This window comes from Schistocerca serialis, chromosome 1 (genome assembly GCF_023864345.2).
Source record: "Schistocerca serialis cubense isolate TAMUIC-IGC-003099 chromosome 1, iqSchSeri2.2, whole genome shotgun sequence".
NCBI lineage: Eukaryota > Metazoa > Arthropoda > Insecta > Orthoptera > Acrididae > Schistocerca > Schistocerca serialis.
The window spans coordinates 1,092,293,809-1,092,312,475 of record NC_064638.1 but is presented as its reverse complement, the minus strand read 5'-3'; the positions used below and the strand labels follow the sequence as shown (position 1 = coordinate 1,092,312,475).

The window sequence follows — 18,667 nt, the reverse complement described above, 5'->3', positions numbered from 1 at the left end:
TGCCACAAATATAGAATACATCACATACATTCAGCAACAGAAAGATTCACATTAAGCAGAAAGGAAGGAGGAAGGGGATTTATCGACATAAAAAACCTACATTATGGAGAGGAAGACAATTTAAGAAAATTCTTTCTAGAACGAGCAGAAACTAGCAAAATACACAAAGCAATCACCCACATAAATACATCGGCTACACCACTACAATTTCATAACCACCTCTACAACCCTTTAGATCACATAACATCAACAGATACAAAGAAAGTAAATTAGAAAAAGAAAACACTACATGGCAAGCACCCGTATCATCTAACACAGCCACACATCGATCAAGATGCATCCAACACATGGCTAAGAAGAGGCAATATATACAGTGAGACAGAAGGATTCATGATTGCAATACAGGATCAAACAATAAACACCAGATATTACAGCAAGCATATTATTAAAGATCCCAATACCACAACAGATAAATGCAGACTTTGCAAACAACAAATAGAAACAGTAGATCACATCACAAGCAGATGTACAATACTAGCAAATACATAATACCCCAGAAGACATGACAACGTCGCAAAAATAATACATCAACAGCTTGCCTTACAACATAAACTTTTAAAACAACACGTTCCTACATACAAGTATACACCACAAAATGTACTGGAGAATGATGAATACAAATTATACTGGAACAGAAACATTATAACAGATAAAACAACGCCACATAACAAACCTGACATCATACTCACCAATAAAAAGAAGAAATTAACACAACTAATTGAAATATCCATACCCAATACAGCAAATATACAGAAGAAAACAGGAGAAAAAATTGAAAAATACATCCAACTGGCTGAGGAAGTCAAGGACATGTGGCATCAGGATAAAGTTGACATTATACCAATTATACTTTCAACTACAGGAGTCATACCACGCAATATCCACCAGTACATCAATGCAATACAGCTACATCCAAACTTATATATACAACTTCAGAAATCCGTAATTATTGATACATGTTCAATTACCCGAAAGTTCCTAAATGCAATATAACACATACCGTACAGTTAAAAGTAAGTGACGCTTGATCAAGGTCCGCGTCACTCCATTTTTAACCGGACTTAACGTCTGAGAAAGTGAAGATAATAATAATAATAAAATCTGTTTAATAAAGCTTTTAGTTTTTTTTACATAGCTGATAATCAGATTTGCCAATAGAATTAACTATTCATCAAATGGGTCAATGTTGTTTATGAATCTTGACTTGGACTCTAAGTGACGGAGTTTTAGCATTCACATAAATAAGTTTATGTTTATCTTTAGGGTAAAATAGATGTTTACTAGTATTAATTACTTTCCTAATTTCTTTGTTACAAGCATACACTAAATGTTGTTAGCATTAAAAATTTCTGTTTTTTGTACATAGTTCTTTTTATATGAGGTCTGTTCAAAAAATTCTGGAACATTCGTAATTTCATGCCAATGGTGTGTTGGTGCAAAATGTTGTTGGCATCCCTGCACATGCCTCTGGGTTAATGTGTAACTGCCGGAAGTTTCATTGTTGTATGTCTGTCAGTTATTGTTCAGTGCTGTATTAAGTAGAACGTAGTGTCGCATAGTTGGCGAATTAGGAGATTGCAGAGATAGAGGAGTAACGGTTCTGCATTAAATTTTGCATGAAACTCAAGAAAACCTTTACAGTGATGCACCAATGATGCAGGAAGCCTACAGTGATGATTGCTTAAGCCATACCCAGAGTTTTGACTGGTTCACATGGTTTAAAAATGACCAGGCGGAAGTCAAAAATGATCTTCATTCAGGACACTCTTCGATGTCTCCCGATAACACTCATGTCAGGGATTTCAATGAAACTGTGCGTTCCAATTGAAGACTGACTGTCCAGATATTGCAGAATTGTATAACATTTCAATTTGATAAAGTCATGAAATCCTGTCACATCATCTTGGAATCACTGTGTTGCCACCAAGTTAATCCCATAGCTCATAAGTCAAGACCAGAAAGACTGTCACCTAGCAATCTGTAAAAAGTGTTTGGATCTTGCAAATGAGAACTAAATGTTTTTTAACAGAATCATAACTGGTGATGAGACATAGGTCTATGGTTATGATGTCGAGACCCTTTCACAATGGGTCGGGAAAGGTTCACCAAGACCAAGAACAGCTTCTCAGGTCAGGTCAAATGTCAAAGCCATGCTGATAGTTTTCTTTGACTTTCAAGGATTAGTTCATCATGAATTCCTGCCGTGGTGACAAACTGTTAATTGATGGTATTATCAGGAGGCGCTGCAATGCTTGTGAGAAAATGTGAGAAGGAAATGTACTGAAATGTGGTGAGACAATTCATGGCTTTTCATCATGATAAGACACTCGCACATTCATCCCTGTTGGTGCATGACTATTGCACAAATAACAAAATCACTGTGCTGCTTGCTTCATCCTCTGTACTCTCCAAACCTGGCCCCTGCAGAATTTTTTTTATTTCCAAAGTAGCCAAAGTAGAAAATCCTGTTGAAAGGACAAAGATTTGCACCAATAGATGAGATGACAGAAAATTCGCAGAAGGCACTTTGTCTGATACAGCAAGAGGCATACCAAGACTGTTTCCAGAAATGGAAACGGCATTGGAAGCAGTGTATCAACTGTGGAGGAGAGTATTTCAAAGGAGACCATGCACAATAAGTAAAAGGTAATCACAGAAAAATTTTGTAGACAAAGTTTTGAATTTTCTGAACAGACCTAGTACATAATCACTGCTGTGTTGCTTTGATTACCAGTGCATTCAAAATCTTTTTGTCAGTAGTGGTAGTCTTACTCCTGGAATCCACATTCCTATAACAATATCATCATTTTGTGTGCCACTTTAGTTAGTTGTTTTCTGTCTGTTTTAAGTGAATCTATCCCTAGTTTAAAATATAAATCAGTTCTGCAACACTGTTTTAATCAAATGTTGGTCTGATATTACATTTCAAACCTTTATCAAGCAATTCAGTTTTCTATCATTAAATAAAAAGTCAGTTTTATTAATAGTAATACTATAAAATTCAAAGTTCAGTGCAAGTACTTAAGCACGATTTTGTTTCAACTGCTTAGACAGAAGGCACTCTTAACTTTTTATTGGGTCTTTTCTGGATCAAAACTTTTTTTTTAATAGCCATTCATCAATATGAGTAAAAACACTGTCTAATTGTAAATTATGTAACACACACATTATATCGTTGTATAAACTGAAAGTATTAATATTCGGTTCGTCTGTTTCAAATGTTCAGTGTTCAAAATATCAACATTTAGCATTTTAACAACCTTCAGTGTGGTTCTACATGTAGTTCTTTGTATACAATAATAAAACATTAGCACTGGAAACTCTGTAACTGAAAGCAGTTAAAATACTTACTTTATATTAGTGCAATTTGATGCTTTAGAAACTGTTTTTAAAATGTAACAGTGTTAGATTTAACAAAAATATGTATTTCAAATTTTACTAAAATTGTAGTAATATAAAAAATAACTACAATATTATGAAAGGAATAGATTGCCACTCACCACACAGAGGAGATGTTGAGTAGCAAACAGCTATGACAAAAAGATTGCTATACATTACACACACACACACACACACACACACACACACACACACACACACACACACAAGCATGACTCTCACACTGTCACTGGCCACTGTGACTGGACAGCATACAGCATCTGTGCCTGAGGGAAAAATCATTCTGTGAGTGGTAGGGACAAGGAAACCCTGGGGGCGAAGATGGAAAGGGATAGCAGGGTAGGGGTGGAGGAAGGTGCAGAGCTGCTTGTGGGAGCATGCAAGGATGTGGTGGGAACAGGGTAGGACTGCTAGGTGCATTCGGGAGTTTGGAGGGGTGGAGGAGGAGGGAAAGGGGAGTAGAAAAGGAGAGAAGTAGGGGAGGGGAAAATAGTAGTGAGTGCATTGATGACATAGAAGACTGCGTAGTGCTGGAGTGGTAGCAGGAAAGGAGATAGTTTCATGGAGGATAGGGACTAGCAAAGGTAGAGGTCAAGAGGATTACAGGAATGTAGAATATATTGCAGGGAAAGTTCCCACCTGCACAATACAGAAAATATGGTGTTAGTAGGAAGGGTCCACATGGCACAAGCTGTGAAACAGTCACCGAAGTGAAGCACATTGTGTTGGGTTGAATGTTCAGCAACTGGGTGTTTGAGTTGTCACTTAGCCGCAATTTGTTAGTGGCCATTCATGCAGACAGACAGACAGCTTGTTGGCTCTCATGCCCACATAGAAAGAAGCACTGTGGTTGCAACTTAATTTGTAGGCAGGGTCCATGGGGCAGACCTTGCAGCTAGGTCTATTGCCATGAGGTGAGGAGCTGGAACAGAGGCAGAGTAGGGATGGACAAAGATATTGTATAAATTCAGTGGACAGCAGAATATCACTGTGAGAGGGGTGGAAAGGATAGTGGGTAGTATATTCCTCACTTCAGGGCACAACAAGAGGTACTCAGAACCCTGGCAGAAAATCTCTCATCAAGCCCTGAAATTAGGAACATTCTACCATTATCCTTCCCGTCCCAGCCACAGTGGTATGCCACTGCCCACCAAACCTATGTATTATCCTTGTCTATCCCAACTCCATCCCTTCCCCCAGCCCCTTGACTCTTGGCTTATATCCCTGCAACAGACCTAGATGCAAAACCTGTCCCAGACATAGTGCCACCACCACCTACTCAAGTTCTGTCACAGACATCTCCTACCCCATCAAAGTCAGGGCTACATGTGAAAGAAGTTATGTGATCTACAAACTAATCTGCAACCACTGTGCTGTTTTCTATGAGGGCATGAAAACGAACAAGCTGTCTGTCTGCATGAATGGCCAATGACAAATTCCACAGTAGTATTTTTCTTTCAATCTACACACTTTGAAACACGACTGTAAAAGAGAAACTCTGAATTCATTTAAGTAGGAGAACCCTATAACTTATTATTGAAATTCCTCATGTTAAAAGCAGTGCTCTTTTATTAACTGTAAACTGCATCATATTAATGACATGTGAATAGCTACAATGGAATTAATGGCATCATATGCCAAAGTACAGGTGCCACACTGAATATGCAGCACAAGAAAGAGAGAGACAGTGATAGTGAGTGAGTGAGTGAGTGAGAGAGAGAGAGAGAGAGAGAGAGAGAGAGAGAGAGAGAGAGAGAGAGAGAGATTGCCTACAACAATTTCTTTTATATTCTTTGAACAAATTCATTACATTAAGTAACTTACTGTAACTTGGATCAAACTTATAAGGAATTATTCCTTTAGGCCACAGCAAAGAAGGTATAGCAAGTGCATTTCTGGAACCAGTAGGAAATATAATGTCTCCTTGGTAAAATTTTCCAAGCTCTGGGTAACTATTTGTGCCTACAAAGAAACAACAGATTTCTTGTATAAGCTTAGCATACAAACTGAAGTTATTATCATATTCCAAGACAGAAGGATGGAGAATGAGTCAACTTATAGATTTTGTAGAAATACATTTACCATACATAGTGTGTTTGTGCTTCAATTACAAACAAAAATCAAATGCAAATACTGTTTCAAACAAAATGTAAGAAAAGATACAAAAGATTTGGCAAACTATGTAAATAAGTACTTTAGCAGTATTAGAATAAAATTACAGTGTGCAAAAAAATTTCAAACAGTCCCTTATGTCAAAAAGCTAAATAAATGTGTAATGCATTCAAAGTTATTATTGACTATAACACGGGAGGAAATCTATAGGGCACTTTGAAAACTGAAAAATAATGTTTCAGGAGGTTTGGATGAAGTACCAACTCGTCTGATTAAGGAGTCTAACTCACCACTATTTCACATTATAAACCAATCATTCATGTGTAGTTCCTTTCCTGACTACTTTAAATGTACTAAATAACTGCCTCTCTTCAAAGCGGAAGGCATGGAAAATAGAGAACATTATAAGCCACTCTCACTAATCTAGTGCTTTGCAAAAATAATAGAAGCTATTGTGAAAGACAGACTTATGAACTGTTTAAATAAATATCAGGTGATTAAGCAATTATCATATGGCAATGAAACTTGGTATATTTGCCAATGCATTAATCCAGAACTGATTTTCACTTAAACAAATAAATAAAATAAAAAAAATAAAAAAAAATTAGTTCCAAGTTTGGCCACCAGTTACAAACCTGGTACTGTACATCATCTCATCAATGTTTCTGCTGCTCATATTGAACAAATTGCATAAGTGGCAGTTAATAATAAAAACAAATTATGTCTTTCTCACTTGTTTGACCTTTTCTGCCCACATTATACTCCTAAACCCATTGCACATGAAGACATTTCTAGGCATCTTTCTTGCAATCACAATGCCAGATTTGTAACTTATGACAAAAATTGGACCTAACTTTTTTCCAGTGTAGATCAGTTGTGCATTAATGCATATCTACCAAGTTTCACTGTCATATGATAATTACAGCCCTCACTGGACCTCTGTGAGTAGCTGCAATTTAATTGTAATCACCTAATACAACCTCCTTTCCAATGAACAGCTTGGTTGCTGACCTAGGTAAGGTAATGAATCGGCAACAGCACATCTCACGAAACATGTCCTTGAAGCAGTGGATAAAGGGAACTATGCAACAGGTATATTCCCTGATATAAGTAAAGCATTCGACACAGTGGATCACAAAATACTGTTAAATAAGATGGAGTGGTTCCAGTCATATCCAGAAAACAGAGTACAGTTGGCTGAAATTACAAGTGAGTCAAGTAGCTCTAACTATATTGAAAAACATAAGTTTGACCCTAAATATATATAAATATAGGCAGACCACAGGGTAGTGTGCTTGGTCTAGTATTTTCCTATTTTACATTAATGATTTCCGACAAAGCATCAAACATGGGCAAACAATATTGTTTGTAGATGAACTAACATACTGAACACTATGAAACTTCCTGACAGATTAAAACTGTGTGCCGGGCCGAGACTCAAACTCGGGACCTTTGCCTTTTGCGGGCAAGTGCTCTACCAACTGAGCAACCCAAGCATGACTCATGCCCCGTCCTCACACCTTTACTTCTGCCAGTACCTGGTCTCCTACCTTCCAAACTTTACAGTTTACAGCTCTCCTGTGAACGTCGCAGAACTAGCACTCCTGAAAGAAAAGATATTGTGGAGACATGGCTTAGCCACAGCCTGGGGGATGTTTCCAGAATGAGATGTTCACTCTGCAGTGGAGTGTGCGCTGATATGAAACTTCCTGACAAAAAATGGCTCTGAGCACTATGGGACTTCACATCTGTGATCATCAGTCCCCCAGAACTTAGAACTATTTAAACCTTACTAACCTAAGGACATCACACACATCCATGCCCAAGGCAGGATTCGAACCTGCGACCAAAGCGGTCACACAAATCCAGACTGAAGCGCCTAGAACTGCACGGCCACACCGGCCAGCAAACTTTCTGACAGATTAAAACTGTGTGCTGGGCCGAGACTCGAACTCAGGACCTTTGCCTTTCGTGGGTAAGTGCTCTACCAACTGAGCTACCCAAGCACGACTCACAACCCATCCTCACAGCTTTACTTCTGCCAGTACCTGGTCTCCTACCTTCCAAACTTTACAGAAGCTCTCCTGCGAACCTTGCAGAACTAGCACTCCTGAAAGAAAGGATATTTCGGACGGGGCATGAGTCCTGCTTGGGTAGCTCAGTTGGTAGAGCACTTGCCCGTGAAAGGCAAAGGTCCCGAGTTCGAGTCTTGGCCTGGCACACAGTTTTAATCTGTCAGGAAGTTTCATATCAGCGCACACTCCAATGCAGAGTGAAAATCTCATTCTGGATACTGAACATTGTCACCAGAAGTACAAGCAAAAAAGCTGAGGAAAAATTTAGCTGTGTACAAAGTGGTTAACGAACAATAAAGTCACACTTAATATAAATAATACAATCACTATGAACTTCTACATAAATAAAAAAACAGATTACAGTAACTTGAAAATAAATAATTAATTCATACAACATGTGGAAAGCACAAAATTTTTTGGAATGCACCTTGAATGTCAGAAAGTGGGAAGAACATGTAAAAATACTTAGTAATAGAATCTCTGCAGCACAATATGTCCCCCAAATTCTTTCACTGTTATGTGATCTTTATGTATCTGATCAGTATATGTTGCTTACATTCATTTTGTTATTAGCTATACTATTTTTTTTCTTTTTTTTTATGAGGATTGAAAAGGAAAAATATTCTAGTTATATTAAGATTGTAGAAAAGATCAGTGCATATAATGACCAAAAGTGGCAGCACAGCTCACTTCATTGAACTTTTTAAAGTGCTGGAAATCCAACTTATCCCTTGCGACTTTACTTTTCAGAGTGTTATGTATTTAAAACTACTACATTAAATATTGTGTAATACATGATTGCTGCTGCTGCTGTTGCTGTGGTCTTCAGTCCTGAGACTGGTTTGATGCAGCTCTCCATGCTACTCTATCCTGTGCAAGCTTTTTCATCTCCCAGTACCTACTGCAACCTACATCCCTCTGAATCTGCTTAGTGTATTCATCTCTTGGTCTCCCTCTACGATTTTTACCCTCCACGCTGCCCTCCAATACTAAATTGGTGATCCCTTGATGCCTCAGAACATGTCCTACCAACCGATCCCTTCTTCTGGTCAAGTTGTGCCACAAACTTCTCTTCTCCCCAATCCTATTCAATACTTCCTCATTAGTTATGTGATCTACCCATCTAATCTTCAGCATTCTTCTGTAGCACCACATTTCGAAAGCTTCTATTCTCTTCTTGTCCAAACTATTTATCGTCCATGTTTCACTTCCATACATGGCTACACTCCATACGAATACTTTCAGAAATGACTTCCTGACACTTAAATCAATACTGGATGTTAACAAATTTCTCTTCTTCAGAAACGCTTTCCTTGCCATTGCCAGCCTACATTTTATATCCTCTCTACTTCGACCATCATCAGTTATTTTGCTCCCCAAATAGCAAAACTCCTTTACTACTTTAAGTGCCTCATTTCCTAATCTAATTCCCTCAGCATCACCCGACTTAATTAGACTACATTCCATTATCCTTGTTTTGCTTTTGTTGATGTTCATCTTATATCCTCCTTTCAAGACACTGTCCATTCCATTCAACTGCTCTTCCAAGTCCTTTGCTGTCTCTGACAGAATTACAATGTCATCGGCAAACCTCAAAGTTTTTATTTCTTCTCCATGAATTTTAATACCTACTCCGAATTTTTCTTTTGTTTCCTTTACTGCTTGCTCAATATACAGATTGAACAACATCGGGGAGAGGCTACAACCCTGTCTTACTCCCTTCCCAACCACTGCTTCCCTTTCATGTCCCTCGACTCTTATAACTGCCATCTGGTTTCTGTACAAATTGTAAATAGCCTTTCGCTCCCTGTGTTTTACCCCTGCCACCTTTAGAATTTGAAAGAGAGTATTCCAGTCAACATTGTCAAAAGCTTTCTCTAAGTCTACAAATGCTAGAAACGTAGGTTTGCCTTTCCTTAATCTTTCTTCTAAGATAAGTCGTAAGGTCAGTATTGCCTCACGTGTTCCAGTGTTTCTACGGAATCCAAACTGATCTTCCCCGAGGTTGGCTTCTACTAGTTTTTCCATTCGTCTGTAAAGAATTCGTGTTAGTATTTTGCAGCTGTGACTTATTAAGCTGATAGTTCGGTAATTTTCACATCTGTCAACACCTGCTTTCTTTGGGATTGGAATTATTATATTCTTCTTGAAGTCTGAGGGTATTTCGCCTGTTTCATACATCTTGCTCACCAGATGGTAGAGTTTTGTCAGGACTGGCTCTCCCACGGCCGTCAGTAGTTCCAATGGAATATTGTCTACTCCGGGGGCCTTGTTTCGACTCAGGTCTTTCAGTGCTCTGTCAAACTCTTCACGCAGTATCATATCTCCCATTTCATCTTGATCTACATCCTCTTCCATTTCCATAATATTGTCCTCAAGTACATCGCCCTTGTATAGACCCTCTATATACTCCTTACACCTTTCTGCTTTCCCTTCTTTGCTTAGAACTGGGTTTCCATCTGAGCTCTTGATATTCATACAAGTCGTTCTCTTATCTCCAAAGGTCTCTTTAATTTTCCTATAGGCGGTATCTATCTTACCCCTAGTGAGATAGGTCTCTACATCCTTACATTTGTCCTCTAGCCATCCCTGCTTAGCCATTTTGCACTTCCTGTCGATCTCATTTTTGAGACGTTTGTATTCCTTTTTGCCTGTTTCACTTACTGCATTTTTATATTTTCTCCTTTCATCAAGTAAATTCAATATTTCTTCTGTCACCCAAGGATTTCTACCAGCCCTCGTCTTTTTACCTACTTGATCCTCTGCTGCCTTCACTACTTCATCCCTCAAAGCTACCCATTCTTCTTCTACTGTATTTATTTCCCCCATCCCTGTCAATTGCTCCCTTATGCTCTCCCTGAAACTCTGTACAACCTCTGGTTCTTTTAGTTTATCCAGGTCCCATCTCCTTAAATTCCCACCTTTTTGCAGTTTCTTCAGTTTTAATCTACAGGTCATAACCAATAGATTGTGGTCAGAGTCCACATCTGCCCCTGGAAATGTCTTACAATTTAAAACCTGGTTCCTAAATCTCTGTCTTACCATTATATAATCTATCTGATACCTTTTAGTATCTCCAGGGTTCTTCCATGTATACAACCTTCTTTCATGATTCTTAAACCAAGTGTTAGTTATGATTATGTTGTGCTCTGTGCAAAATTCGACCAGGCGGCTTCCTCTTTCATTTCTGTCCCCCAATCCATATTCACCTACTATGTTTCCTTCTCTCCCATTTCCTACACTCGAATTCCAGTCACCCATGACTATTAAATTTTCGTCTCCCTTCACAATCTGAATAATTTTTTTTATTTCATCATACATTTCTTCAATTTCTTCGTCATCTGCAGAGCTAGTTGGCATATAAACTTGTACTACTGTAGTAGGCGTGGGCTTCGTATCTATCTTGGCCACAATAATGCGTTCACTATGCTGTTTGTAGTAGCTTACCCGCATTCCTATTTTCCTATTCATTATTAAACCTACTCCTGCATTACCCCTATTTGATTTTATGTTTATAACCCTGTAGTCACCTGACCAGAAGTCTTGTTCCTCCTGCCACCGAACTTCACTAATTCCCACTATATCTAACTTCAACCTATCCATTTCCCTTTTTAAATTTTCTAACCTACCTGCCCGATTAAGGGATCTGACATTCCACACTCCGATCCGTAGAACGCCAGTTTTCTTTTTCCTGATAACGACATCCTCTTGAGTAGTCCCCGCCCGGAGATCCGAATGGGGGACTATTTTACCTCCGGAATATTTTACCCAAGAGGACGCCATCATCATGTAATCATACAGTAAAGCTGCATGCCCTCGGGAAAAATTACGGCTGTAGTATCCCCTTGCTTTCAGCCGTTTGCAGTACCAGCACAGCAAGGCCGTTTTGGTTATTGTTACAAGGCCAGATCAGTCAATCATCCAGACTGTTGCCCTTGCAACTACTGAAAAGGCTGCTGCCCCTCTTCAGGAACCACACGTTTGTCTGGCCTCTCAACAGATACCCCTCCGTTGTGGTTGCACCTACGGTACGGCTATCTGTATCGCTGAGGCACGCAAGCCTCCCCACCAACGGCAAGGTCCATGGTTCATGGGGGGAATACATGATTATGAAACTAGAAACAGCTATAGTTTTTCATTTGGACAGAAGAAAGTTAGAACTCAGCAGAGTTTATTGTACAAAGCCATCAAAATATGAAACAAATTACCAAAACATATAAAAGATAAAGATTCTAAATGCTCTTTCAAAATTAAAATAAAAAAATACTTACAAAATTAAAACTTCTATACCGCAATCGAGAACCAGAATTAAAACATGTTACTTAATTTAAGAAGTCCTGTATTATAATAAATACAGAAATAATAATTAAAAGAAAATTCAGTGTTAATTTATTAGTGTGTAAGGAATCAATTTTAAGTCATTAATTTTTCAGTGTGGTGACTGACAAAATCCATACATTGTTTCATAGATTAATAAAGTACTCAATCAATTATGGCTGCTCTCTCATCTCAGGTCCCACAAGTTTCTCCCCAGGAATTCCTGTCCATTTGCAAAGCTCGCGTTGTTGCCAGAGTGCTAGTGATGTTCAGTTGGTGTAGAAAAACCTTACAGCTTGGCTGAATACAAGTGCTACAAGACAGGGCCAGAGCGCTGCACCAGTGAGTTCGAGCAAACTTTTAGGTAAGTTGGTCTTGCGTTGGTTTGCAGTGACCAGCTTAGCAGGCACCCAGCTCTCTGAAACAGAAGCAGGTGGCTTTTCCCAAATTTAATAGCTCATGTGTAGCAGTCTCGTCACCTTTTAGTCATTTTGGAAAGTCCACTTTTTGGCTCTGTTGGACCTTTAGCTGTTAAATTAGCAGTGCCATAGACCAGCACATTAATCAATGTATTTTTCCATGCCAAAACCCCAGTTGTTTCTCAACAAGATCAGAATAATTTATGCTATGACTTCTGCAGGAGCTAACTGTCAGCTATAGCTGTTACCAGACAATATTTGGTAAACTATTTTCATGCACTGCATAAGCCACATTTTGTATTAATGTTTGATTTAGTATGTTTTCAACACTCAGAACTGGCTGCATATTATGTGCATGTTAACATTACAAGCATTTACATGGACTAACTGGTTCATACCAAATGCTCCACATACATCACATGCCAAATTCCTGTATACATTTTAATTTCCATGAAGACTGAATAATTATATTTCCAATTTCATTTAAGTTGTTTTTGCATTTTTATATTGCTCAAGACATGGTTTTAATTTCTGAAGATGTGCAACTCAGATATCTCATGTTTGCTTATTTAAAATTTCCCCAACTGTGTGGACTACAAGAAGTTAAATGTTAAATGTTGGATTTTCGAGTTACTTTGCCTTTGCTGACCCTGAAATCATGAACGATGCAACAAAGTTCACCATGATTATTACAAAACTTGAGTCCATCATCAAGGCAGAGACTCACAATATCATTAGAAATCCTCCACAGCCTGGCAGCTATATTAAGTTAAAAGACTGCTTAATCATGTGGTCAGCTTCATCCGAGATGACACACTCTTGGGAAATGCTTTCTACAAATGGATGTTTCAACATAAGGCTCATGCATCTCCTGCAGTACCTTTGTGCCCTATCTGACTCCAATGTTTTTCCAGACAAGCTGTTACTTCATAACTGGCACTCGCATTCACCAGCTGCGATCTATAGGGCGCTCACTGTGAAATATCACATTAACATCACTGCCATCACTGTAATAGTGCACCAGATATTTGACTCTCGATTCCTCCTCACCCCCCTCCCACCCAAGAAGCAGCAGCCAGTCAGTCCTTGTATCCCCCATTGCCCTAGCTGGTTCCTTTTTGTCACCATGGCAATAAGTCACCTAGCCGCTCCAAGGCACAATCCATAGGGACACCTCTACAACCTGTACCACAAGACATACAGTCCGATTTAGCACATATAAATGACACACATGAGCTGTGAGATGGCTAAGCTAACCACTGCCCTCGTTTGATTGCATCTATCCACCTCTGCACCAGGTCTATTATAGCTTAGCCGTGCTTATTAACATGGCTCACACAGTTGTGATATTCCTCTGAATGATGACTGCAAGTGCACACATCTGCACAAGCGCATTTCCCTGGGTGCATCTGGCAATCTGGAGGATCTGGCTGAGAACAATTCCATGTGCTGGTATCACGAGTGTCTCAGCTGTAATGTCACCAACTGCAGACTATGATGCACATAGTCCCTAGACTCGAATAGCAGTCAGCAGTAGGTGCACCTGGTTGTTGACGATATCTCCGTGCTGTTTGTGCTTGGCTACTGCAATCCCACCTCACCTGTCTCCTGCTGACTGACAACGTGTCGGACTTACCCATTTTCCTACACAAACTCTTGCCCTCATCTGGCCCTCCCCCTCTCTTCCTCCTCAGTGCCGCTAACAGCTCTGTAATCACATCTTACAGTTTCCACACCTGTTAAGTTGATCTCAACCTTGGTAAGGAGTTCCCTTAGTACTCCGTTGTGACTGACTCCTCTGACCCATTTGTTGGTGCAGATGTCATTTCACGCTTAACCTTCTTCTCAACTTTGTATAGTGTTGCCTAGTTGACAGCACATTGGGTCATTCCATACCCTGCACTTCCCATGTTGCCACCCCCTTTAACATCAAACAACTACTCCAGTCCCTTTGCCAATCTTCCAATCTTCTTTATGAACTTCTGCTTCTCACCCATCATTCCAGCCCCCCCCCCCCCCCCCAAATCCTGTGAATTGCACCATGACATGGTGCATTATATCATAACCACTCTAGGCGTGCCTGCCCACTGTCATGCTTATCCTCTTCCACCAGTTGAGCACAAATTTGCACAGGCATAAATTGTGGCCTCCATTGCTTCTGTGCTCCTACATCCATTGAAAGGCCCTTGGTCCTCTGCACACCATTTGGTACCAAAAGAACATAGGCCATATCGTTTCTGCTTCTGGCTCTCAACCTCTGCCTGAAAAAGCCCCAAGTGATCACCAATTTTCTGTACCTCACAAAATACACTCCTGGAAATGGAAAAAATAAAACATTGACACCAGTGTGTCAGACCCACCATACTTGCTCCGGACACTGCGAGAGGGCTGTACAAGCAATGATCACACGCACGGCACAGCGGACACACCAGGAACCGCGGTGTTGGCCGTCGAATGGCGCTAGCTGCGCAGCATTTGTGCACCGCCGCCGTCAGTGTCAGCCAGTTTGCCGTGGCATACGGGGCTCCATCGCAGTCTTTAACACTGGTAGCATGCCGCGACAGCGTGGACGTGAACTGTATGTGCAGTTGACGGACTTTGAGCGAGGGCGTATAGTGGGCATGCGGGAGGCCGGGTGGACGTACCGCCGAATTGCTCAACACGTGGGGCGTGAGGTCTCCACAGTACATCGATGTTGTCGCCAGTGGTCGGCAGAAGGTGCACGTGCCCGTAGACCTGGGACCGGACCGCAGCGACGCACGGATGCACGCCAAGACCGTAGGATCCTACGCAGTGCCGTAGGGGACCGCACCGCCACTTCCCAGCAAATTAGGGACACTGTTGCTCCTAGGGTATCGGCGAGGACCATTCGCAACCATCTCCATGAAGCTGGGCTATGGTCCCGCACACCGTTAGGCCGTCTTCCGCTCACGCCCCAACATCGTGCAGCCCGCCTCCAGTGGTGTCGCGACAGGCGTGAATGGAGGGACGAATGGAGACGTGTCGTCTTCAGCGATGAGAGTCGCTTCTGCCTTGGTGCCAATGATGGTCGTATGCGTGTTTGGCGCCGTGCAGGTGAGCGCCACAATCAGGACTGCATACGACCGAGGCACACAGGGCCAACACCCGGCATCATGGTGTGGGGAGCGATCTCCTACACTGGCCGTACACCACTGGTGATCGTCGAGGGGACACTGAATAGTGCACGGTACATCCAAACCGTCATCGAACCCATCGTTCTACCATTCCTAGACCGGCAAGGGAACTTGCTGTTCCAACAGGACAATGCACGTCCGCATGTATCCCGTGCCACCCAACGTGCTCTAGAAGGTGTAAGTCAACTACCCTGGCCAGCAAGATCTCCGGATCTGTCCCCCATTGAGCATGTTTGGGACTGGATGAAGCGTCGTCTCACGCGGTCTGCACGCCCAGCACGAACGCTGGTCCAACTGAGGCGCCAGGTGGAAATGGCATGGCAAGCCGTTCCACAGGACTACATCCAGCATCTCTACGATCGTCTCCATGGGAGAATAGCAGCCTGCATTGCTGCGAAAGGTGGATATACACTGTACTAGTGCCGACATTGTGCATGCTCTGTTGCCTGTGTCTATGTGCCTGTGGTTCTGTCAGTGTGATCATGTGATGTATCTGACCCCAGGAATGTGTCAATAAAGTTTCCCCTTCCTGGGACAATGAATTCACGGTGTTCTTATTTCAATTTCCAGGAGTGTATAAGGAACTTCGGAGATTTTTTGGCCAGCCAAGATTTTTAAATGCTTTCTCAAAACTGTGGCTTATATTCTGGAGCCCCTCATGGCTGCACTGCAAGGTGACCGAACAAAGGCTAACAAGCTCATGCCTTGGACACTGTCCATGACAGCTAGCTTTGCACATAATGTGACCTTGCTAATGAGGCCCTTCTGGTACATCTCCAACTCACCACCCTGCTTGCTATTGTCAATCCGCAATAGGTACCATTCTTCAACAGCGTGTCAAGGACTCTTGGCAGCTGCTGGCTTTCTTCTTGGCTAAGCTTTGAGCCACAGCGCAAATGGGTCATGTACGACAGGCAATTACTCACCATCTTTGAGGTGTTTAAGTACTTTTGAGGGATGCACTTTCACCATCTTAACTGACCACCAATCTCTTATGGCAAGGTGTTTCCAGAAAAATGATGCCAAAATTTCACTCTGACAGCCCACCAGAAGGAATACATTGTGCAATTGTGAACTGATATATGCCATGTATCTGCCATTTATGACATTTTTGCTGACTGCCTCAGTTCCCTCAGTGCCCTAGCCCTCCTTTAGATTATGAGGTCCTAACAAGGGCCCAATCCACTGACCCTGCCAAAGTCAAATTGCATCTGGACTCAAATACCAACCTTTTCCTCCAATTCCAGCAGATCCCTGGTGTGGTACACATCTTGAGTATTTGGTGAGATCAACTGACAGATCCCAAGTACATCAACAGCTCTAAAGACTGCACCCACCCCTACCTTCCTCCTATCTTCCACAAACCAGCATTTGATCACCTACATGGCCTAGCAGACTCCAGTGTCCGCTGCCCTTGTCCAAGAACATTTCTTCTGGCCTATTACCCAACTGGAGTGTCACACCTAAGTCCACATCTGTGTTCTGTGGCAGCAAACGAAAGTGGGCCAACAAGTGCACACGCCAAATGATTTATTTCACACGTTGAACACCTATTTTCTCAAGTACACATAGAGATTATCGACCCTCTTCCATTTTAAAACAGATGTTGCTATTTTCTGACAGTTCAGGTTATGCACTGGCCACAAGCCATTCTCATCTCAGACATTTTGGTTAAAACTGTTGCCATCGATTTTGGGTGCCCCCACAACATAACATCAGACTGCAGGCACCGATTCACCTCTGGTCTATTCAAGACCCTTATAGAGACTTGCAGCAGCCTTGTTCATTTCACCATTGGTTACCATCCCGCTGCCAAGCCAACAGCATAGTGGAATGTATCCACCAGACATTGCATTTGCCCTCATCTGTTATGATGTAAAAACTCTGCCACCGTGCCACTGATCATGCCAGGTTTACAAGTGGCCCACAAGGCTGACTTGGATGTGCTTGCCTGACTTAATTTACAGGCAGCTGCTAGCCCTACCTGGTGATTTTATTGGAACTTAGCCTCACTTTGCTACAACCTGTACCCCAGCCTATGTACAGCAGCTTCAAGATTACTTGGACCAGTTACAACCAAACTCTTCAAAGCGCCATGGTGAGCAGAAGGCTTTTATGAAACGTGACCTTGCAATGTGCATGCATGAGATGTTAAGCATTTATGCTTGCCCACTCTGCCCATAGTACTTACACCCTCACCTTAACGTGAAGAGTGGTGACAAATTCTTTGCACTGTGTCTCCACAGTGCCCCATCATTTGTTTCTGTCAATAGATTCAATCCAGCGTTTGTGATCACCCTGCATAATGCCTGTGTGCCCCCCCAGCAATTGTGGCCTACCTGCTGCCACCGCCAACACTGCTGGTGTCATAGCCAGTGATGCCACCGGCACCACCCCTGCCAGAGCTGCTAAACCACCACCTGTTGCCTGGGAACCACATGCAACAACCTCCCTCCCTTTCATTTTACTTCCTGCTCTTGGTATTCAGTACACAGATTTCATTGCAGAATACGCAGAGCCTGATGGAGGGAATTCAATACCCAACACGGAGCCTGTCACCTCACTACTGCGACCCAATGCAGCTGCAGGCACTGCTCCTCCAGCTCCTGGCAATGCTTGGGTGTCTTTGACGCCAGCAGAACTGCTACCTCTGTTGTAGCACCAGACACTTCCTTTAGTGCCCAGAGGTCAATGTCATAACCCACTTCCATGACAGAATTACACAGGGGCTTCTGGAAGACAGCAGCAGCAGCACCAGCCACTGCCGCAGGCGTTTGTGCACTTCAACGTGTACTGAATCACATGCGTTGGCCACACAGTACCTTGTCGTCCATGTCCCATATGTCTGGGTTACCACGTGCAACCTCACAACTCCTTGGCAGGCTGACACACACTGTACACCAGTCACTGTGCCATACAGGTATGTCTTTTTTCAAGTTAAAGCCCAAGCTACCTCACACTCATGTGGCACTTGTTTGCTTTGCTGACCAGCACACCATCCTCCGGGTTGCCTGTCTTCCTGGTAGCTGTCAGCTGCCCTCAACCATCTGCCATGCTGACATGCCTCGCTGTCATCACTCTGCTCCTCAAGAGCCACCTCCGCATGATGCCACCACTGATGCCACTAGTG

At 42.0% G+C, this 18,667-nt stretch overlaps 1 protein-coding gene across 1 annotated transcript in view; it reads right to left on the bottom strand.

The window, feature by feature from the left end:
* LOC126455590 (zinc metalloproteinase nas-4-like) overlaps window positions 1–18,667 on the bottom strand; it is an 80,922-nt gene that overhangs the window by 47,276 nt on the left and 14,979 nt on the right. Inside the window, exon 2 of the mRNA XM_050091350.1 lies at window positions 5,284–5,421. Within this exon, the coding sequence (XP_049947307.1) occupies window positions 5,284–5,421 (138 nt within the window). The remainder of the gene's footprint in view (window positions 1–5,283; window positions 5,422–18,667) is intronic.